The sequence below is a fragment of the Nesoenas mayeri genome (assembly GCF_963082525.1).
Source record: "Nesoenas mayeri genome assembly, chromosome: 1".
NCBI classification, from domain to species: domain Eukaryota; kingdom Metazoa; phylum Chordata; class Aves; order Columbiformes; family Columbidae; genus Nesoenas; species Nesoenas mayeri.
In genome coordinates this window covers 95,391,640-95,415,639 of record NC_137541.1, presented here as the reverse complement: position 1 = coordinate 95,415,639, position 24,000 = coordinate 95,391,640, and the positions used below count along the sequence as shown (strand labels likewise).

Genomic DNA, 24,000 nt, shown 5'->3' with positions numbered 1-24,000 from the left:
TATAAACAAAATATTTGGGGCTACACAGTAGGGTGAAAAACAGATTGAATCTGGATTGAAATTAGCCTTACTATGGAAAGATTCACCAGGTTATGTTTATGTAATTGCAGATGCTCCAATAATAGTTTTAACTATCAAGTAAATAGACATAGAGACTAAAAATATGCAAGAAATTCAGACTTAATTATAAGCTCTGAATACTATTTCAGACAAGTCTCCACATTGAGACTAGTCTTTTAAAAACCTATCAGATCTAGTGGAGAAGAAAAATGAGCATGTGGGAACTTTGAAACAGAAGTTCAAAAAAGTCTATCAATGCATTAAGGGCCAAAAAAGGGTAAAGATTGCTTTTATTCTACAACATTTAACTGAACAAAAGGGAAATACAGCATTCATAAAGATATATGAGAGCCTAGAGGGTACATGCAAATGAATGAAGTGATGAAACACACAAAAGAAACACTCAAAGAATTACCTTTTCAGATTACCTGAGAATAAAGAGATAAGCATATATCCAGCAGGTAACCAATTAAAAGTTGTATGAAAAGGTAAGTACAGTTTATAATCTCATTTCTCACACTGTCTCTTCAACACACTTTATGTACAGCTGTGTTTAAAATGAGATTCCAGTTGCTAAAACCATGTGTCAAATTCTTCTTTCACCAGCAACTTGTGCTGCAGCCTCAGATTCCTGTAGCTACACAGTTAAGACTGTATGTATACACGCAAACACACAGGCTTTGATGCTATTAAGATTTAATAGCCTATGTAATCTCACTGTGTTTTTATTTCTCTCTCACAAAACTATTTCTAGGGGATTTTTTTTTTCCTATCAGTTACATCTGATTCCCACTTTGCATATCGACACGGTCTCTCCCATTTTTCTGTTCTTTTAGACACAAGCCAGTACTGCTTACCTGTAGACAACTAGGCTACAGTAAGCCACATTAAGATCAAGAGTTTTATAAAGCAACTCATAGACTTTAGCTGTTGTTGATAAGAACTGGGTTGTTGACAAAAATTGGAGCATGGACTTTAATGCAAAAGCATATGCTTCCTGGACACCATTTTGAATGGAAAGTGTTAATAAAAGAGACACCGAGATAAGAAAATTGAATCATCTGGAATTCTTACACCTGCTTTAAAATATAAAGTGTGGGGAAAAAATTAAAATAAGATTGCAGATTAATTTTCAAATTCAAAAAACTCACTTAGAAGATATCTAACAGCAATGTTCATTATGACTACAGATATAACAATGTTTTTAAATGCAGAAAAGGCTGAAATAAAATCTTGCGATAGATAGGAGTATTGCATCCTACAAGTCAGGGTCTTTAATGACATTGTAACATGAAATGTAAAGTTGCAGATTTCTGTAACTTTATAAAGAGATGAAAACCAAGACAAAGGAGTATAATATGCACACGAGAAGATTTAATTTGGCTCATAATGTCCATGTGTCATTACTTTGTAATCAACCAGTTTCTGTTTCTTTAAAATCAGTCCAAGCTCACATTCTATTATGTTTTTGATAAAGGAAAGATATCAAGATATTTATGCAATAAATGGCTTTCATCTGTTAAAAAGCCACCCTAAAATTTTTGAATGGACATTCAAACATCTGAGATTTTTAAATTTCAAAATACTCTTGTCTAGTATCAATCACTTCTGTAATTTTATAACATCATGCCATAGCTCAAAATGCTTAAATTACTTTCTTCTTCAACTGCCACTTGAGACTTCCTCCTCGTAGCACTCATTATTCAGCCTGCTTTTACTTCTTTATTCTTACACAATTCCTATTTCTTGCTACTTAATATTGGCTTTTTTAGACTGTGCCTCAAAGAAATCTTCCATGTCACAGACAAAGGAAAAGTCAACACTGCCTATCCAGGAAACAAGTTTCTATCGTCATCATAAAGATGTTCTAATGATGGGCCTCTAAAAGAAGAGAATCTACATTGCTTTCTTATAATCATTCCTGTTTCTTATGGAAATCTCGAGGTTCCAAACAGATATATTTGAAAGCAACTAGGAAATGAATCACTGGTAAGGCCTTTAGGGGAAGTGGCATAAACCCTCAGCAAACAGTCTGGAATGCAGAGTCAGCCATATGCTCCTGTGGATTGCGCCATCTTTGCCCAGGAGAACATTACCTTTCCCTTGACTGCAAGCCTTTTTGAAGGGTTCCCTAACATTTCTTCTCCTTGTGGCACTTCCAGCCTCAGTCTAAGAGGATTTCCTTTTCCTCGGGGGCACAAGTACTCACACACAATTCATCTGATGTTATCTTTGCTGTAGGTAGGTGTCTAGTAGCAACTTTTTCCTGACAGTTAAAGAAACAGTGAGATATTAATATTCATATTCAAGTCTAATCCTAATTGAAACAAAGTTATTCACATATGAAAAGCTTTGCTCCACAAAACTGGCTTGAACATTCAACTGAACACCCATTGAATAGATAACTTAAAGAAAATAATTTTACTTCCTAGGTTTTACCTACAGGATGAAAAGAGCTGGTGAAAACTGATAGGAAAATACACCTGTATAGTTGGATGTCTAGAGAAGCTCCACATGATATTCCCGCAAAAGTGCTGCAGATCAAGAAAAAAAGTGATACAGCTGAGGGCTAGGTTTGGAAGTGCATAGCAGGAAAATCCTCCTTGTACATGTTAGTGATCTCAGGCTTGAAATAGAAGAGATGGAAATCAATGTAATCATCTTTCTTTTTGCCTAATCAACTACCATCTTGCTGAGTTGCCTTGACAGTATAACTCAACTTTTAATAATAATTTAGGGGAGAAAAAGTTCCTGTCCTGATGAGAAATATGGCATATGTAGATTCTCACAAGAATACTATGTTTTCTTTTCTTTCTCCCAGAATACTATGTTAAATTCTGTACATGATTTTCACACACATTCCTCTCCCTTGGAGAGTTCAATTTTATGACAGAAATCAGACTGAAGCTGGTACCTTCATTACTCTTCCTCTGTCACAGATAATTTCCAGCTACTGTTTCTATTCAGCTGTTTGTGTACCCATGGTCCAGCAGTTCATAGATTACATGAAAAACTGCTTACTCAAATATAATTTTTTTAATTATTATTTTTAATTACAAAAAATGTTAAATGTTTCTTTCCAGTAGAGCATCACAGAGCTATTGCATACTGTCACCAAACAGCTGAAATAACACAAATGGTGGAAAAGCAGCTCCTTAATTGGTTCTGCCACTGGAGAGATAAGATATCATACAGCACCATAACTGGTAGGTTTGTGAGGAGCACTTCCCATATTTATTCTAAATTTCAGACTGCAAGCTCAGTTCTGCTCTCTCAGGAATGTTTGGATAAAATCAAAAGCAATAGAGCAGAAATTGAGCATTTGGACAAAAGTTTTCTACATTTGAGTGCCTAATCTCCTATATTAATAATTAGGTTTGAGAACAGATGTGAAACTCAAAAGTGTTTAGCTACTTCAGATTCAGTTGCAGTGGGATATACTGTCCACAAGCATATCTGAAATAAGCTCAATTTCTTGACAGAAGTTTAAATACAGCTTTAAGCAGACTTGAGTCCCTACAACTTCAGGTACCTGCATTTCACATTTCATCATTTTTTTTATTTATCGTTCTGCCTTTACAGATCATATGTAGGTTTTTTTCAGCTGTAACCAAAAAATCTCTATGCCATACACTCATTAACTATCCTAATATGACCATCTACTATCAAAGAGATACTGTGTGCATCCTTTTAAATTGACATCTTGATGTATCTTTCCATCTCGGTGCCATAAAATATCCTGAACAAAAAGTCAAGGGCTAAGTAATAATCTTCCAAGAACCACTGGTTCTTTCTATTATTATTATTTTTTCTTCTTCCTACCTGAAGCAGTTCTTATCAAATGCTTTCTTAATTACTACTCCACATCCATTTCCAGCACCCCAAAATACTACTTACAAGCTAATTGAGAAAGGCAAAGAGCAAAAAGACTTTGAAAAGTAAGCATCCTCACCATTGTCCCCATTGCTTTTGAACAGAGTACTTATTCCTAGAGTATACGTAAATACAAGTCAGAGGATCAAAGCTGAATAGATCTTCCAATAAATCATTCCCTGGACAGGTCATTTTGGTAGAGTCAGTGAAGGGCAAGATAATTAGCTATTTATTAGTTCAAGAATATAGCAGGTACTCCCATTGCTTGACGTTCAGTACTTCACATGAAATATGACCGATACATTTCACACTCTGAATATACGGCAAATTTGTTCCCAGCACGTAATTTGTTCTGTCTTTACTTGCCAGATTTCCCATTCCCAGGAAACACAGGAGTCTCTGACCACCCAGTATACTGCAGAATACGCTGCAGTATTTTACATTCTCCCATATACACAGGCAAAACCAAATAATCAGGCTGAATGACCATCATTCAAATTCAGGACCTTCGGTTCCAAAAATGCAAAACATACACGCAGTGCACTTATTAGATTCTTATGCGACTATTGTACACAGCCGCCTTTGAATGTGAATAAGAGAAAGTCATTGCTTGAAGAGGTTAGCATAAGAGCTTTAAGTAAATTAAGATATTAACAGGTCCTCCATTTCCAAGTTGTATTAAGGAAAAATTCATTCTAGTTTACAAAGAGGAATACTGTGCTAAATTCAAACTTGAAGTTGCACAAACAGCAGCAGCTCCATAAACATCCAACCTGCTTTCTAAATCTGAACATGTTGCTGCAGAACTGAGGAATTTCCTGGAGATAAGAAGACCACAGCAACTGATCAACTGTTATGTTTTGCTAGGTTCACTATTGTCACACTATCACACAGATTCTTTCAGTTTCTACTACTTTTATACATGCAGTACAGCTATGTATAACTTCTTCAATATTATACTTTAAGGCTAGAGACTGTTGATAACTCAAAGAAAAGTAACCACTGAAGAGATGATGAATTTTAAATAAATACACTGATAGTATGTGATGACTGTCATTAACTCCACATTACGAAGCTCTGTATGTTTGATTGACTCTTGAAACATTAATTCAATAATTTTCTTGACAATAACTTTGCTTCATATTTTTTTTTCCTAGAGATGGCTTTTTCACCATTCAAGATCTACCAGTATTTTGTAGTAGACAAAACAGAGCATAATATTGCTTGTAGGTTTGTTCTTCTCTTGAAGAGACACAAAACAGTCATCTGAAAAACAGAGCTATAGCTGAAAACTGAACCAAATCAGCAAAAAAACTTATCCTAATAGTATTTATTGTGTTTTTCAAAAGCTAATACTGATGCCAAGACCAGCAGAAAAAAATCTCTCTTAGCAAGTCACTTACCATATTTATTGATGATACTGGACCAATGCTGTTGACATAAATATCAACATCAATAACTGTTGGTTTTACTGTGGAGAGAAAAAAAAATACTTAATATTATTTTGCAGAAAACATAAAGTAATCACTTCAAATATTTTCTTCTCCAATAGCTGTAAGGTCCATTCTACAAGTAGAACCACTAAGAAATATGGATTATGTATTTTTCAGGAAGAAAAGGTTGTTTTCCTCATACCCAACCAATATTACTGTAAATGAAAGCCTGTAGCACTTTATCATCATGATCCCCATTCATCTCAGCAGCAATTTGTTAAGGAAACTTTCAGTGTTCAAAGTCAAAACCTAAGTGACTGACATGAAACTAGAAATAATGCAGCATATCACTTTTTCCCACTTCCTCAACAAGGAGGTCCTTTACCACATTTGTTCCACACCAAAAAATCTGTCCAGATTTTTTCATCTCATCAGCCCTGAAATCCTCCTAATTTGGAGTAAAATCACTATGAAATTCATTCAGCTATACCTGAGCAACTCTTCTCCTTTCAGTTTAGACTCATCCCCTTCAGCCCACATTGCCTTTGCATTCATTCATCCAGAGGTTTTTCAATTTGATTTGGTTTAGTCAATTAAAGTTTCTCACAAAATCTTCCATGTTTTCAGACTTCCAGGTTTGAATAGGCCAGGACAAGTTCTGTACTTCCTTCTTTAGCTGAGGCCATTGGGATTTATCTTCCTTTTAGCATCTTTGGTGTCAGTGTACCTGCTGAACATTATTCAGAAAACTCTTACTAGTGATGTAGCCTAACTCTAAAATAATGCCACTCTTACACTAAAAGGCACATTGTTTGGGGTTTTTTACTTATACTGCCTTCCTTCCAACCCCACAGGATATACATTAACCTCTAAATTGAGATCTTAATTTGTGTTTTACTTTCTCCAAGGTCAGCTGACACAAAACTATAAGTACAAATCCTGTTCTAATCTGCATAGTCAGAACTGATGCAAATCTGGCCCTAGTAGGCCAACAGCTTCTGTTAGACATCTTGTTTTCCCACTGAGGTACCTTTCCCTCCCTATGGTCTTCTTGAAGTAGAAATTCAAAACACTGAAGTTTTGAAACTATGCTGAACTTGAGCTTTTTTCACCGATCCCCAAGCCCCCTAGAATGAGGAAATGCAGGTAAATCAGCACCTCAAAACCCAGGGAGCTTACTTTGGGCAAGCTACTGAGCAGACAAGTGAGGAGCAGCTAAATACTACGATTCTGTGGGAAGCTTATCTCAGGTGGATATCAGTTAATTTGTCTAAAGCTTAAGAAGTCATCCAGCACAAAGCTGAGGATGGACAGAAATCTCCACATGTAAAGATGAATATTTTTTACCTACATGCCCCAAATTTCAGACTAACAATGAGATGCCGAGAAGTTTTAAAGTACTGAAAAGTTAGACAGTTCTGAAAAAATAGGCAGGTTGGCTTGTCATGTAAGACTTAGGTATATATGTATCCTTAGGAAGACTATATCTGATGTTGCAAAACCAGACATTAAAGTGAGTACAAACAGTGGTTAAAGATGATAACCATTCTCTCTAATTCATTAAGTACCACACACTTATTTGACTGCATATTGTCAGAACATCCGGGATTATTTAAGGTTACAGTTTCAAATTGTCTCAAGGACTGGTTTATAAACTTTTATCTTCCCTCTAGCAAAAGAAAATCTGAACTCAGCTGAACAAGCACAACTGATTAATGCAACTGTAATTGTACCCAGCTAATAACTAAATAGGAGTCTAGCAGCTTCTGGTAATGAGACTTGCCTCAAAATGCAGTAATAAATGTCATTACATAGAAATTGGTAATAGCGAGGAACAACAGCTAGCTCTTTTACCAAGGTACCATACATGGAACAAAGGGGTATGATCTTTTTTAAGGCTTATGCACATATCTAGTTGGAATTTCAGCACTAAGGAGTTCTGGTGAACATTAATGGGACTAGACTTAGTGGTGCAAACTGGCATGCAGTTGAATCTTGGCAGGATCAGGGACAAAGTTCAGAACAAGAACACAGTGCTTGGAATCCATTTTTGTTTAATCATTGCAGTTAAGTATATAAATAGGTTACAGGATTATAATTTTTCCTGAATGTGCTGGGCCAAATTCTCTTCTGGTGAAAAAAAATGAAGCACTGTTTGCTAATGCTAAAGAAAATTTGGTCTTAGTCACAGTAAAGGTCTAATCTTGTAACAGAGCCAAACTAAGCAGCAGCCACTTCTTATGTCAAATTAAACCAGCACCTAGCCTCAGACGCTCCTAGCGAAATTCAAATTAAAAATTTAAAAAAAAAACAAAACAAAACCAACACAGGCAAGCTATTATATCACTACAACAACAAAAATGACTGAAAGTTCCTTTGAATTATACTTTGTTTTCCTAGGCAGGGGCAGAAAATACCATTGTAATATGATCATATGGCAAATATGTGTTCAGGTTATGAAAGAAAAGACAGAAGAGTACAGTTCTTTTTGCAGTGGTCTCTTATGGATACAAACAAACATAAACTGGGAGAACATCAAGCATACATTTTAGATTCATTATCATATGATTTTAATTGAAAATACCAACTATTTTGAGGCAAAAAAAGATTACTTCATCCAAAATGCATTATGAAAAATAAAATAACTGAGTTTTAAAGTTATAATATATAATTGGAAAGAAGTCACCCTTTACCTGTCTCCAAAATAAACTGAGTTTCATGGAAAGACATAAATAGTTACTTTACCAATTATTTCAAGGCCTGCTCAGTTTTCCCGTACACTACATGTATTTGTGAACACTCAGTTCATGGACTAATTTAAGTCACATATGAAGTTGCTGTGCTACAGATAGAGCATTTTCTCTTGCACTAAGGAAGTCCTCACAGTCTTGTTCACTGAACAACAGAAGTGTTAATACCTCACTAAAAGTTGGCAATAAGATTATAAATGGCTATTCAGCTCCAGTACTGTTTTGATACTAGAATCAGTCCAAAATAGTTCTAAAGAACTGTCAGAAACTTAGAACTTGCAGAACCTTACGTTATATCACATGCAGGAGAGCAACTAAAGGTTGTCAATAAACTTACTCACCTTCTCAAAGTTCTTTGAAATATTCTTAAATATATGGTAGTTAACTTTCCCTAAAAGAGAATGTAATTACATCCAAGTAACTGCAGCATTATGCTGCTACACAGTGCTATCTAAGGTTAGCTAACTGCTTATTGCAATCATTTCATCTGCAAACATGTTAGTTTTAATTGAGGAGGGGATTTATCAAGGCAATCGAAATATCTGCAGAAAAAAACTAAGGTCACACCTGCAAAGCTCACTCAAGAAGCCAAGTGAATACTTAGAGAGTTAGTGTAAAGCCAAGCCAGGTATGTATGGGCAATAACAAAACACAGAAACAGCTAGATTAGTGCCCTGATCACAAATACCTATGTAGGCCTACTATAGAATTTGTGGAGTCCCATTTTATAGATTTATACTGGTGAAATTAATAGTACCTGATCTTGAATCCCATTAAAATCTGTGAAGACTTTACTCTTGGACATGTGCAAGCTGATCATGTGTGCAATAAACTCAACAGATGTATCAGGAGAATTTTAAAAGACTTTTGAGGAAATGAACAAAGGGATTGTTACACAATTTCACAAGTCATGTAGGGAAAATATCTGTAATAAGTTCCTGACATTTTCTTGTGTTTATTTAGTACTTTATATTATCCTATCCTTTTAAAATATCTCCTAATTTTTGATAGATCTCTGCTGTTCAGAATTGATACTTAGCTCATGAATGAAACCACTTTATTTGCTTCCTACAGAAAGCTTCCTCTACATTTGAAGCCTGCCTAAATAGCATTTATGTTCCTGCACAAACCATAAATATTTGGAATTATTTTTTAAAGTTTAGTCTTTAGAAATATTTTTACTGGAAACTCATCTAAATGTGAGTAGAACTAGCTGAGCTCTCATAAGCTTCAAAATAAAATTTAAATTATTTTTTTTTAATGTTAACCTTTCTTACATTGTTCAAGCAACTACCAGGCCTAAATTACTCTGGTTTTACCCAAAAAAGCAGTGGTAAAAATGTTACGGATCAATACGCACATATTTATAGAAACAAAGCAATTACCACTTGATTTTTAGAAGGCACAAAACCACATAACAAATATAACATGGGCTCTGTTCTAGAAATACATAGCCACTTAAACTCTGCCTAAGCTCCACGAGACTTCTGAATGCAAAAGACTAACAAGATTGGCTCCACAGTAATGAGATATTTTCTGAAATTAGTCTATAATGATATTTTACATTATCTCATTAGCACATAAATTGCTATTTTTAAATTGGGATAAAGCTGTAATAAATCATTACACAGTTATCGGTAACTGTAGTAGTAGTGATTATAGTGTTAATGTTTACTTTGGGTTAGTGATGATGACTATTAATATTTTCCTACATGACCTTATTGGCAACACCTAATTACCTGCTTGTTCCTGTAAAACAAACTGCTATGCTAATAAGACATATATCAGGCATAATAGTGGTCAGCTAAAACTTTGATATTTTAGGACAAATTACCACATTTGAAGAAATACATAGTAACAGGAACTGGTTGAGTCACCATCCCCGAAGGTATTTAAAAGACGTGTAGATGTGGCATTCAGGGACATGGTTTAGTGGTGGACTTGACAGCGACAGGTTTACAGTTGACCTCGACGATCTTAAAGGTCTTTTCCAACCTAAATGATTCTATGATTCTATTCTATGAAGGTATGAGGAAAATCAAAAAGACTCATCTTTCCTGTGTAGAAAAGATGGGTTTGAACAACAGATAGAGGTCAAAGGCTTCCACTTGCTATAGTCAGAGAAACTCTGACATAACTATCCTCCCTATGTTTTAGGACCATAGTACCAAAATTGGACCGAAAATGAGAACCGAAAGAACAATCAAAAATCAGATGCAGACTTTGAAGAAAGTCTATAAGACAGCAATACTAGGAGGAGAACATAGATTTCTGAACAGGGTATTTTACTCACAAGCTAGGTTTTGTTGCCATTCTGTCCAGGAATGTGAATGACAGCATGCACATAAACAAACTGCTTCAATTAGCTACAAATCACTTTTATTCTTCATATCCCACCACCACCATGAATCAGCCTTTAACACTTTTATCTTTCATATACCTTTCCCTAATACAACATCTGTAAGTTTTCTAGTGTTATGTTGTTTGGGAATGAAAATTGTAGGTCTTAATGGTTAGGCTGGTTTTACAACCAATCCCTAAAATTTCCATTTTTGTTTTAATTATATTCATGGGAGGGAAGAGTTCCTATGTGATATCATAAGTCTAAACAATGATAGAATTTGTTCCTGCAAAGTTTAGCAAGCTACCAACTGAGGTCTGGATGAACGATAGCAGTCATAAGAAAAGCATACAATTGCAAAAAAAGAGCAACAATGTTTTAAAATGTGTGCAGAAATGTGTGCACTGTTTAAAGATAACAGAATAGTTCATTAGTTTGTGCCGGAACCTCAAAATGGCAACTGTAGTGCTGTGCATTTGCCAAATTTACACATACTTACTCAGAAACCTCTTTAACCATTAGAAAAAGCAAAACAAAACAGAACAAAACCACACCCAACAGACTTCTAAATAGACTTCTACACTTGGAAGAGCCAGCATAGTCTAGGTAATCACAGAAGAAAGGAGGCAGAAAAAAGAGATTTTTCTTATATAATTGATATCTCAAACTTTTCCTGACTCATAACTAACTTTCAGTCTGTGGTGTCCCAAAAGTCTGTACGCTATACTCCCAATCTCCTCTCAGATTTCTTAGGTGAAGTTATGGAAAAGAAGAAAAAATAAGAACTAGCAGCTGCTATATATTGTTTTGGGTCTGACAGCTTAGATGAACCGTTTGGCAAACATTAACTGTCAACCCAACTTTCCTACCTACAATGCCAGTCAAGAAAAATTTTCAGTCTGAGTTTGCATCAAGCCATTTTAGCAAGTAATCACTGTCAGGAAATAAAACTCTAAAGAAGATTTATCTGTGTAAATGAATTATTTATATTCACAAAGGTTGACTTGTAAGGGACCTTGCTGTGAAGTACTTGGGTAAAAGGCCTCTCCAACATAAAACCAGTACATTTTTGTCAGCCCGACAGACTACATGCAAGACATAAATGTTACAAAGATACAAGGGGCTCATTAGAAATGAGACAAAAGATAAGTTTTATCTGCAAAGAACTGTATTACTTGGGTTAAATTATGAGAGTAGTTTCAGAAAAACAAATTGTTTGAATACCAAAATATTTCTATATATTGAAGTACTGTAAACTTCAAATTAAAGTGTTGTTTTCCAGCATTTGTTTTAAATTAGGTGTTCAAAAAAAAAAAAAATCAGACCTGTTAGATAACCAAAAAAGTGATATCATATTCACTTTTTTAAGCAGAAACATTAAATTGGAGGGCTTCAGGGTCACTGCATTGGAATAAAATTTCTCTACATATTCTTTTAGTATGACACATTAAGAGTTTTACATGAGAGAAAGATCAGTAAAAAGCAGGGTGTTTCCCCTGACAGATGAGAAGGTGCAAACCAAACCAGGTCAGAAACCAAAGTCAGAAATTCCTCTTTACTCAGCTCCATGGTTAAGCGCTTAGAAAAGCAGAATGTAGGGATGAGGTATCTCACTGTCAACAGCCTATCCTAATCAGAAATGTTCCCATGCTATATTTTGAAAGAGTCTATGTTTGATGCACTATACTGGCACCAGACAAGAATTAGGTGCAACCAACCAGTATATTTATGTCATGTTTTAGAACTCAAACATGGATCACAGTTTTCAAAATGTGAAACTGGGAGTTGGGAGTGGTCATAGAGTAGTTTACCCCCCGATTATTGTTCTTAATATTCTAGAGAAGTTCCTTGCAAAGTCTGTGGAAGAGAGCATCTATAAGCGAAAATGCTAGAGAATTAGAACTCCTACAAACAGTTGAGAAATCCCTTCTATCCTCCCACCTAGAACAGAGGTTGTTTTCATTTGCATTGAATAGCAACCCCTTCCTCAGGAATATTCCTCTCCTTGCTTAGATGCGCTTATACATAATGCATAGAAGATGACTGGTACTAAAATAATCTTCAGATTTACTGTCTTACTCATGGAAACAGACACAATGGTTTTCCAGTTTGGTGACTGAATCAGAACAAAAGTTTTCTGAAATAAAGACAATCCATTTTCCTTTTTTAAAAAATAAATAAATAAATAAATAAAGGAAAGGGAAGTATCAATGAGAAAAATTTAAACACACTTGTTTATTTCTTGTGACTGGTTTCAGCTCCTGAGCTCTCATTATATTCAGCCCTGTTTTGTAGCTGAGTCTTAGCCACAGTTGTCTCCATCCTCACCAATGGGTTATCCAAGTTTCTTCTTCCATCTAAACCCAAATTAGACTAACCTCTACAATCTTCTCCAGTGCCCAGTACTGCAGAAGTTGGATCCAGGACTACAGCTTTTCCCTCATGATTGCTCCCGTAACACAAACAGAAGTTACTCCTTTTTCCCATTGTGTAGTGCCTTTACACACTGGTTAGCACTCCAGGTACAACCGTCTATAATCAATCCCTAAGTGACAACTGGCTCACTATTTCCTGTTATAAAATGTCCAACATTGTCTCCCACAGGCTAGCATGGAAAAAGATCTACAGAAGAAAGTAGTAATTTGGCCTTGCATGACAGTTGACAGCTTTCTCTGCATTGTTATCTGGGAAATATTTTGTTCTGTGAGCCAATAAGCAACCCTCTGTCACCACATATGGGGAAACCTTGCTGAAGCTAATTTAAAGAGTATCAGGTGTGGCAAGCAGCAGGTAGCAACAATAATTTGACAGCCACAGTGGTAATAGCCTGTGGTGCACTTCAGGGTTTGTTTCTGTGTGGCCTGCTAGGAAGGCAGCTCAGACAGAAGAAAGGTTGTGATACAGCTTGAGAACGCAAGGTTTTCTTTAGGGTTGTGCTTGAAAATGCACTTCTCCTTTAAAAAGAAAAAGAAGAAAAGTTGTGCTAACTCACCCAACACATCTGCTCCTTGCATACACTGAAAAACTGCTCAAATTAGTTACAGAGAGAACCTTTAACTGCTTAAAGAGAGAACTGCTGTTAAACCCCATCAAGCCGGTACAGTAAAGCATGTCAGACATAACTTACTCTTCCATATTTGCCAGCAGAAATGAGCCCACCTACTTCTACCAGTTACTCTTGTTCAAACCTACTCAAGGTACTGAGACTGCACAGCTGTTTGTGAGACTGCTGTCGTCTTCAGAAGTACAACCATACAGGACACTTGAGAAGCAAAGGAAAAACAGCTGGACTCTTAAGGCAGCTAGAACTGTCAGCCTGAGAAGGTATATAGACATTAAATTAGGGGGTGTACGTACATGTGCATATACATATATATACACATATATAGATACATGCATACACACTTTCATACTTCAAAGTGGACTTATTTGGGCTTATAAATACACAATAAATACAGGGGACCACTAGAGACTGTACAAATATCTAGAGAATCCAAGAGGGATCTTGGTACAGCAGTGCAATCAAAAAGGAGGCAAAAGCAGGTAAAAGCATCTCAGAACACAGGTTGATGAAGCTTTCTTCAACATGTGCAATTCATAGCCTTCCCTAGTATAGTGATACATTAGAGAAACAGAGAATACAAGTATACAATACAAATTATCCTACTACTTTTTTTCTACCCTTTCAGTGAAAAATATAATTAAAATCAGTACTATTCATGCTTATTCTATCTTTTTTTTTTTCTTTTTTTTAGAAAGTAAGAAGGCAGGCAGCTTAGAAATGAAGTGCTAGAACATATAGGAAAAATAAATGAATACAATAAACTACCACATTTATACAAGACTTATATTGCATTAAAAATGAATTCAGTTTTTTCAGTTCTGGCTGACCATTATAAGAAATGTCAGTTGAAAAACTTTCTCTCAGCTAAGTAACTCTGAGGCACAGGAGGTTCTGCCTTGCAACTTTATATTCCTTTATTTGTTTGGGGTTTTTTTTTATTTTATTTTGACTTAATTTCTAATACTTATGGTCACATTCTACTTTCAGTTTTCCTGGACAGTTTGAGTACATTAGAGTGTAGTCCCTTCTAGTTGGCTTTTCTCTTACAAGCATTATTTTGCTTCAGCTTCTGAAATAGAAACTAACTGAAAGTATTACTCTTTCCCTGGCAGAGTATGACTAACTGCAGAGATCATTGGTACAGCCTGAAATGCAGGGGAAACTGTTTCTATTATGTTTTTTTTTCAATTATCTTTAGGCATTTTTTTTTAAATGTCAAAATAGAAATTTATTACTGTCCTAACACAACTTGCTCACATTAGGAACAACATGGGGAAAGGTAGTGGACAGTAGTTCTGTCTAGTTGTACCTAACAAGTATGCATAACTCCTTATTCTAGCCCTCTTGTGTTCTGGGGAAGGTATTTCAGGAGCTGGGAAAAGGGTTGGTAATCACAGCAAGGCTGGAGAGCACCTGGTCAGATTGCAGGATCTCTGTTTTAGAATATCCTTTGCACTTAAATTAGAGTCCTGAGATAACTGACTGCTTGTTAGAGATGCTCAGGGAACAGTTTTGTTCTCTAAAAATTACTGGTGAAAGAAAATGTATTCTTTCACATTATCAGGTTGAGATACAGAGGGAAGCCCGGAGTTTAGCTCAGCTTATGCACTAATCTTAATGTTACTATTGCCTTGTCATCGCTGAAATGTTGGCCCATGTTAGTTGTTGCTTCTTAATGAACAAGAAACAAAAAGATCTTTTCTTTGAGGTAAGCAAACCAACTACTGAAACTCTTAAAACTTAATGGTCTTCATGCTCCAAATGAGTACTGCAGCTCTGAGCCTGGTCTAGCATGAGATTTTTTTCATCCCACTACTAATGTCACATTTCAGAAACCTCTCACATACTACCTTTTATTGATGGGTAAGGTGACTTTCACAATGAAAGGAAACATAGCATATTATTTTCCACATTCATGGAATATGACTGGCAAAACTTTCAGTTTGGAAGAACACACCATTACAAACTTTCTGTCTGTTTAAGGCAACCTCCATTCTATATGAAAAGAACCATGAAACAATGTAGAGTAACAAAGGTAACATTTATTTTCCAGGACTTCATTGTCGACTAAGCTATGCATCAAGGAAAGTGAGAGGGGAGGTTTCACTAAAGTAAGCTAACTTTGAAGGAAATATGTTTTGTCCTGAGCTATTTAATTTACCTGTGGTTTGCATCACTTTTTAAAAATGTAACAAATTTTAAATCAGATAATCAAAAATAGAGCAATGGCAAAAACCTGGTTTATTTAAAAAACTTAAGTAAAACTGAGATTTTTCTAGCTGTAGTTATTTTCATTCTACTCTTTGGCCTGTTGGTGTGTGTATTATTTCTGTTCTCATTTTATTAATAAAGGGGAAGTGAAATTTCAGGGCCAGAACTTAGTTCTGAATGTCAGGACATAAGCCCATGTGACACGAAGGAAAAAAAAACCCAAACGTTCTTGCAGGGTAGTAAGCCTTACTGCACTTAGAAAATGTTTCGTATGGGTATAAACTGGAACACAGGAGGTTTCATTTAAATTTGAGAAGAAACTTCTTCTCAGTGAGGGTAACAGAGCACTGGAATAGGCTGCCCAAGGGGGTTGTGGAGTCTCCTACCCTGGAGACATTCAAAACCCACCTGGACACCTTCCTGTGTAACCTCATCTAGGCGATCCTGCTCCGGCAGGGGGATTGGACTAGATGATCTTTCGAGGTCCCTTCCAATCCCAAACATTCTGTGATCCTGTGATCCATTGACCAGGTCCTCACTTCAAAGGACTTTGAAACAAACTCCAGAGTACCTGTCTATGGAAGAGATTTTAAAACCTTCATAGTTCAGAAGGGGTTTACATGTTATCTGGGACTGATGTCTTTTATACCATACAACAGACTCATGATTTTCAGCCCTATAATTTCAGCTGCTGAAAAGTGAGTGGGAAAGATGCTTTGTGTCCATAAAACACCTTTCTTTTTGATCTAATCATTACACCAGTACAAGCTGTTCAGTGTGAATTGCTTGCTTTTTTTTTTTTTTTTTCCAAATCCAAAAGGTGTGTATGCTCTGCAGTATAGTGGAAAACTGCCAGATGGCACCAGTACAATGAAAATCCTCCCAGGCTGTGATATTTATGGAGACAAGAACTCTGCCAAGCATGTGGCCACAGAGGATGTAGTCAGACATTCTTCTGCTGGTAGAACACTTCTTTATTTCCAAACACCAAAGGCTCATTTTAGCCAGACAGGTCCTGTTAGGCTGTCAGGTTGCTGATAGCCTTCACAGGGTAACTGTTTTTCCTGATACATAGGCTGTTCAATTCAATCTTTCAAAATCCTGGCTTAGAACCTTGCAGATGATACCTGTACTGCTGAGCATAGATTGAACGTGTTATCTGACAGGCAGTCATCTACATGAAAGTCTATGCCAAGGATAAGCCAGCATAAGAAGAAAAAGAAAGAGCAAGTTCTGGCCTTGCATTTTTCACATTGACCTACACATTCTTTAAGTGGTTTAGATGGGCTGGATTGGAAAGGAGGAAGGAGGGTGGCTGAGTGTCTGTTCACAGGAGCTCATTTACTGATGGATATGCTTCTCACCTGGAGGTGACATGGTTACTGAAGTATTCAGTGCCCATAGTGTAGCAATGGGCACTCAGAATATATCTGTACAGTGCCAAGTAGTACCTGGACATACCTGAGCTAGCCAAAACATCAGTGGCCCTGGCAAGGATGAAAGGCCACAGAAAAGTGACTGTCTGGGCCAGCATGCTCTTCAATACCTTATATTTGTCACAGTTTTCTCCTTTCCTCATGGCCTTTGGCTTGAAAAATCATGTTCCCAAGTGATCTAAGAATTGCAATCCCAACCTCTGAAAGTGCAAACAAGTCAGTATTTTCCTAGACTTTTCTGAATGTATTAAGAGAGAAGATTGTTTCTTCAGGAACATTGCTGAAGTTATCCACTGTTAGAAACAGTGGCTTTGCAAAAAAAGGATTGGAAAACTGAGTGAAGAGTGGTACAACATGAAAAGCTCTGTGTGTCCTGGCCTGTGGGACAGCTGATTTGCCTACAGGCAGCACTGCACATACATAAAGGCTCTAATAAGTAGCTGACTGCATGTTAGACCTGGATTTAACCCTCAACAGTTTTTACTGGCTTCACTTCTACTCGATTCTGAGAATTACTTCTCCCTTCCTCCATGGTTTATTCCTTGCTTTCTATAAATTTCAAAAGGTGAGTTGTCTTATTGTATGCACTATGTTACCTGGTCCCCTACCTTTTCCCACAGTGCTTTAACTGAAATGTATTATGCTTTAACTGATTTGTATTATATTAATACTGGGACCCCTGGGACAGGGACACAGTTCAGTTGTCAGGACAAGTCAACTATCTAGTTTGAAGGATAACCTTCTCCAAGATGGAAAGGAAAATGTGCTTGTGTGTGAGGAACCAGACAGGAATTCAGGGAAGTTGCATATGTCTGATTCTCTAACATTCCCCTCGTGTTCTCCTTGACAAACATAGTAGCTCCTCAGCTTCAAAAGGACAATGTTATTTATCTGCATCAAAGGTAGGAGAGAAGGGAAGAGAGACCAGGGAAAGCAGCAGAGGTGAACTAACTTCTCTGTCTAGCATCTGAAAAACAGCTCAAGTTCTGAAATAGCCAGATTCCTATCAAAGAGAAAAATGATGGAGGAGTGAAATGCTTAATAGAAACAGGCTGATGTAGTTTAGAACTGTAAAAATCTCAGTTTGGTACAATATAGGAGGAGGTGTGTAATTTAAACCCTTTTTCTAAAACAGGACTTATGAAACTTTGTGAAGAGGCAAAAGGAATTATTTTGGTAACAACAATTTTCCAGTGCTGTAATATACATCTATCCTTGACAGATTTTATGACAACTGACATGGGAACTTCGAATGATTACTTTGCCCCACATAGGCATAACATACTCTGTCTGAAGTCAGTGATCTGAGGATATGGTGTACAAGGTAAAATAAAAAAATTGTCTGAGAATGTCTTCCAGAGGTTGATATGGGTGGGGAACTGCATTAAAGCACTTCTCCATCAGATATTAAAGATTAGCTAAATCCAGTATGACAAACTAAGTAGAGAGAGATAAATGTCAGACTCTGTTAAAAAGAGACACATCTATCAAATATAATCTTTGTAAATAATACAAAAAAAAAAAAAAAGAAAGTAATAGCTATAAAAAAAAACCAGTTTCATACCACAGAATAGTTTGTTTGTTTTTTTTTTTTTCTGGAACTGTTGTATAAAGTGCAACTATGAGGCACTAGTAGTTGTAATGGTGAATGCATACAGATGGCTTTTAATTTCCTCTAAACTCACCCAAAGGGATCACCTAGAAAGTATATCAATACATGTGTCATCAAGAAATGGTAGTTTCACTTAAAATCAGCAGTAGGAATTCTCCCTCTAATCTCTGCAAAAATTTAGGAAAAGTAAATTATGATAGGTGGTTGTTCTGAGCTTTCCCCATTCCCAGTTCATTCTGAAGTATATGCAAGGTGCATAACGTAAATGATAGATTGTCTCTGATTTCTGACATACAAGCCTGCTGTGGACAAACTGAACAGCAGTAGTGCTATAGCCTTTCTGATCTAAGGATGGAGACCAAACAGAGCATAACCACAAAAGGTAAAAAAAATACTGATATGAAACACACAACCTCATACAAATTTAAAACAAAAAAAACCCCTCAAAATGGTTATATGCAGATATCTACTGGCTCTTATCTAAATTTTATACCTATATGTAGTAGTACTGCCCACAAGACACTTCCAATCTATTAGATTTCTTTTGGAGATGTCTTCTGGCTTGGGGAAGAAAATCTCTAGATTGGCCCTATACACAGGCAAATCCTAGTGCTGTCTTCTCAGCATTAAGGCCCATAACTTTTGTGACCACATTTGGAAGGGAGTAGATCCACATTCTTCTCTTATTGTGTCCTACTTTTTGTTTTTAATATGCCAACTTTTTGATCACTCCTCAGAGCATGAGTTTTTCGTATGCATGCACTGGATGACGAAAGAGATAAGTATGTTCCTAACTCTGCCAAAGAGCTGTTGAATCCTTTAGAGCTAGCCTTTCCATACCTCAACTTAAACTCTGCACAAGCAAACCAGTGTTTAGCACCCTAAATTACCACCACATCTTCCCACGAGAATTAGCATTTTTTAAATGTTGACTTGGAAATGAACTTCAGCTAAAAAAACTTAATCTCCACTTTTCCAGACATCTGTGCACACGAACCAAAATGTAACATAATGTCTTTTCTGCTCCCATAGATGTTCTTCCTCACTCGTGCAGAAAGGAGTACTTACTTCCAATATCTGGACGTAGTTTTTTGTCATACTCTCTCAACAGCTTGTTTAGTATGAGAGTCACATCTGTGTCTTGTGTTTTTGGAGCTAAAACCCATTTTTGGTTAGTTGCTCCATCTTCATATTCATCCTCTTCAACCTTTCTAGAACTGCAATAACAAATCAAACAAATAGATGTTATTTTACATAACTAAAATCTGAATTTACATTCTGGGTAAATCTCCACACTCATCTGAAGAAGTTTTCCATATCTCCTTTAGTTTTGCATCTAACCAGCCTTAGGCTGTATTTGCAACAAGATGTTCCCATTAACAGTTGTTGAGTATCTGTGGATGGGTCATCATTGAGAATTATTTCAAAATTGTCTTCTGCCAGTCTTTCAAAGAATTGTACTCTGGGAGTTAATACAGCTATCAGAGTAATATTTTATATCCTGTATTTTAACCAACATATCCCAACTAGTTCGTTTACAATATACTCTTAAAAGAGAGAACATCTGCAGTATTATTTTAATACATGAGGACAACTGATTCATCTCTTGCACAAAGGCTAATAAGAGTATTAAAAATTCAGATCTTTTAATACTTCCTGATCATTTGATCCTATTAATAAATTATTATATTCTCAGTGCCTGAATTTCAGATTTTAATGTATTACAAGACTTAGAATTAAGAGCTTGCTCCTTGAATTTATGACAGATTATCACAAGCATACAAATATATTACATAAATTATTCTGAATTCCCCTGCAGGTTTAATGGCACTTAAAATAAATAAATAAATAAATAAATAAATAGAAATAAGTACTACACCAAGAGTTGTGACTTCTTTCCTTCACAGGTGGATTATTTTTATTTAAGAGCATGCTAATACAAACATGGTGAAACTTCAGTTTGCCCAGCAAAGACAGCTAGATATATTTGCAAGGAGACTAATTTAATTTGTGTGGTTTTTTTGTGCACAAACAGTAAAATGTTGATTTAAAGATGCATCTTTTGGTATCTTAGAAACCAAATCTGTTTCATGCCTCTCGCTGGAGAAAATCTGTGACAGTTAAACTAAAATGAAGTTACCAGGAGAAAAGATAACCTTAGTGGTGGAACCTCTGTGTTGCTTTGATCTGCAGTTGCCCTGGTGATACAATATCATTTTGCAGCCTTTTTACACAAATGTCAATAATTATGCACGGTGCAAAGCAATGGAGAATCAAAGGCATACCCAGCCTTGCTTATTCATGTGATGTGCAACCTCCTTTCTCTCTCTCCCCTTCCTAGTGTCTTTTAAAATATCTCAGATGTCCAGAAGACTTAACAGACACCTTATAGTAACAGAAAAAAAAATAATACAGTCATAAAAAATTAATCACAGAGCATCATCAACCTTCAACATTGCTTGCAGAGCACCGTTCGAGCATTTAATGAAACTTTTAATTGAAACTGCTCTACAGCCAATACACCCCTAAGGATTAGCCATGAATCACTTAACATGACCTCATAACTTGTGAGTGCTCTAGGTACAATTTCCGTATAAAAATGATTTTGAAACATAGCCCCTGAGGATTTTCTACAGAGAGAGCTCGTATAACCAAGTTGCAAAAGTAGAGAAAACTTAGGGAAAATTTGGAATAGATTAATATTCCTTCTCTGTTAGTGAGTTACAGTTTTTTAAAACTGTGTGTAATTAATCCAATGAGCATTAAAGCACCCTGGGAGGAATTTTAGTGGGTTTTTTTCTCCCCCAGATTCATGATAAGCCCTATGTCTTAATACTGCAGTTACAGAACTGTTCTCAAAGGAGGTACCATCTCCAAACATACATGTTTGATATTTCAGAGCTGAAACCCTGCACTGGTGATGGATTGCCAATAGGAAGGAAGTACAAATCATAGATCTTTTTCTGCTGCACCCACCACGACTTTGCTGGAGGCATTCAGACTGCATGTGGAAATGAGAACTGAGTTCAGGTGGAACTGGGATTTCAGTTTCAGGGAGCTGCTTCTTTAAAACCAGTCACTAGCAACATTCTAAGTATTGACAGACCTTTTAAATCCTCTCCCTCTAGCAGCTTGTTTCCTAGAAAGTACTTCCAGATGATATAAATTCCTACCTACCTTCTAGATGAAGACTGGGGGTGTGAGGAGTTTCACAGTGAATCAGACTAATACACTAAATGCATATTTTTAAGACGTTTGGTTTTCTCAAGAGTTAGTTATTTCACTTCCTTGCTTGCCTCTACTCAATTAGGCTCCTTGAAGGCACTTAAGGTTGCATTTTCACCTGTAGCCTTACTGGTGACTGTCAAATTCTCAGCATATTCCTGCTGTCCACAGAAACAAGTGTGGGATGATGGCAAGCCATTCTCAAACTGAGGAGACAGAAGGGCTGCACACCTTCCCCAGACTCCTCAAGGGCCGCTAATTTTGATCCTGTGAGAAGGCAGAGAGGAGGCAGTGTATAAACTGCACCAGAGGAAAGCTGGAAAACACTGACAGGTTGTGGGGAAAGAGTTTATTTCCTGTAACACAGGTGTCCAAGACCTGCTCTGGGGGTTGACATGAAGCAGCTTTTAGTTCCTGTGGAGATCTGGCAGAGAGATGCCACTCGGGTGCGGGGCAGGCCACTGCTGAGGAGAACATGGTCAATAAAGGGAAGGGAAGGGAAGGGAAGGGAAGGGAAGGGAAGGGAAGGGAAGGGAAGGGAAGGGAAGGGAAGGGAAGGAAGGGAAGGGAAGGGAAGGAAGGGAAGGGAAGGGAAGGGAAGGGAAGGGAAGGGAAGGGAAGGGAAGGGAAGGGAAGGGAAGGGAAGGGAAGGGAAGGGAAGGGCTGCTGAGCACACCTACAGCCCGGTTCGTGGCAGATCCTGCAGGGGAGCGCTGAGGTGAGCCCTTAGCCTGGGTTATGCGATGGGGGCCCTTCCTGATACCCTGGACAACCACCGGGACCGAAGGTGAGACTGGTCCAGAAGGTCACAGCTGCACCTGCCGGCTGTCCACCTCTGGCCCCTCATCGCTCGCCGTTACTGGAGCCCCACCTGGGTGACCCTTACAGCCCCTGAGGCAGGTACCGGGGGGTTCCCCGGCCCGGCTCGCCACAAGCGCCCCTCCCAGCCCCCCTCCGCGGAAGTTAACGCTGCAGGCGCGGTGGTGAACGGCAGAAGCCGCCGCCCCCCTCCGGCACCAGGGCACCCGCCGGCACCCACAGCTGGTCCCAGCCTCTGGGCTGTTGTTTCCCGCGGCTGCCCCCTCGGCCCTCCTACCGCCGACGCCGTCCGCGGAGCCCGGGGGGACGGGGTGGGGAGGGAAGCCGGGGCTGCTGGCCGACCGCTGCCGTAAGGGAAGCCCGGGCAGAGCCAGTCGCCGTCCCGTTGGGTGCCCGGCCCCGGCAGCCGCCGGAGCGGGAAAACTTTCTGCCGGGCCGGCTCGGGACAGAGCCCCTGCGGGCGACCTCCGTGTCCAGGAGGAGCAGCAGCGGGGCCGCCGCGCCGGCAGCTCCGGCAGCGGGGCTGCAGCTGTCCGGGGAGGGAGCAGGGGAACCCGCATTTGAGAATAAAGCCCCGGCACAGAGCGGGGGAGTGGGGAGAAAGAGCTCGCTGTCCTTTCCGGGCGCCGAGTATTTTGCAAACTCCGGCGAGCGGACTTCAACCCGCAAGCCCCGGTGCGAGGAGGTGAGGAGACGGGATGAGTCGGGGGAGGCGAGGGAAGTGCAGACTTACCAGGCGTGAAACACTGAGAGGAGGAAGAAAACCGGCAGGAGCTTAGCGGACATGATCTGGGCAGCGCCGGCCAGGTGAGAGGTGCGGCAGGATGAAGGAAATGTTGCAGGATGTTCACATGAAAGGGAGAATGAGGCAATGAGGTGAAGCTCTGAGCTTCTCTTCCTCCGTATTCTCAGCTTTATACCCTGAAGAAAATACCCCCTTTCACACCGCTCCAGGAAGGGAGGGGGGAGGCGAAAAAGAGGGAAGGAAGAAAAAAAAAAAAAAAAGTGGGACGAGGGGGATATCCCCAGCGGAGAGGCTGCCAGGGCCAGGTATAAATCAGGCTCCACGGTCTGACAGGTGTTCAGCGGGCACGGAGCTGCCGCGCTTCCCCCTTCTTGCAATCAGCTGCCGGGAGCAGCGGCGCGTCCCCTCCCGCTCCCCGGCTGGCGCTGGCC

General features: G+C 38.4%; 1 protein-coding gene across 1 annotated transcript in view; it reads right to left on the bottom strand.

The window, feature by feature from the left end:
- GABRG3 (gamma-aminobutyric acid type A receptor subunit gamma3) overlaps nucleotides 1-23,980 on the bottom strand; it is a gene marked incomplete at its 3' end in the record, with an annotated part of 334,788 nt that extends 310,808 nt beyond the window's left edge. The window contains exons 1-3 of the mRNA XM_080347671.1: nucleotides 23,558-23,980; nucleotides 19,849-19,997; nucleotides 5,337-5,404 (exon numbers count right to left, since the gene is read on the bottom strand). Of these exons, the coding sequence (XP_080203797.1) occupies nucleotides 5,337-5,404; nucleotides 19,849-19,997; nucleotides 23,558-23,610 (270 nt within the window). The 5' untranslated portion in view covers nucleotides 23,611-23,980. The remainder of the gene's footprint in view (nucleotides 1-5,336; nucleotides 5,405-19,848; nucleotides 19,998-23,557) is intronic.
- Nucleotides 23,981-24,000: the final 20 nt, after the last annotated feature.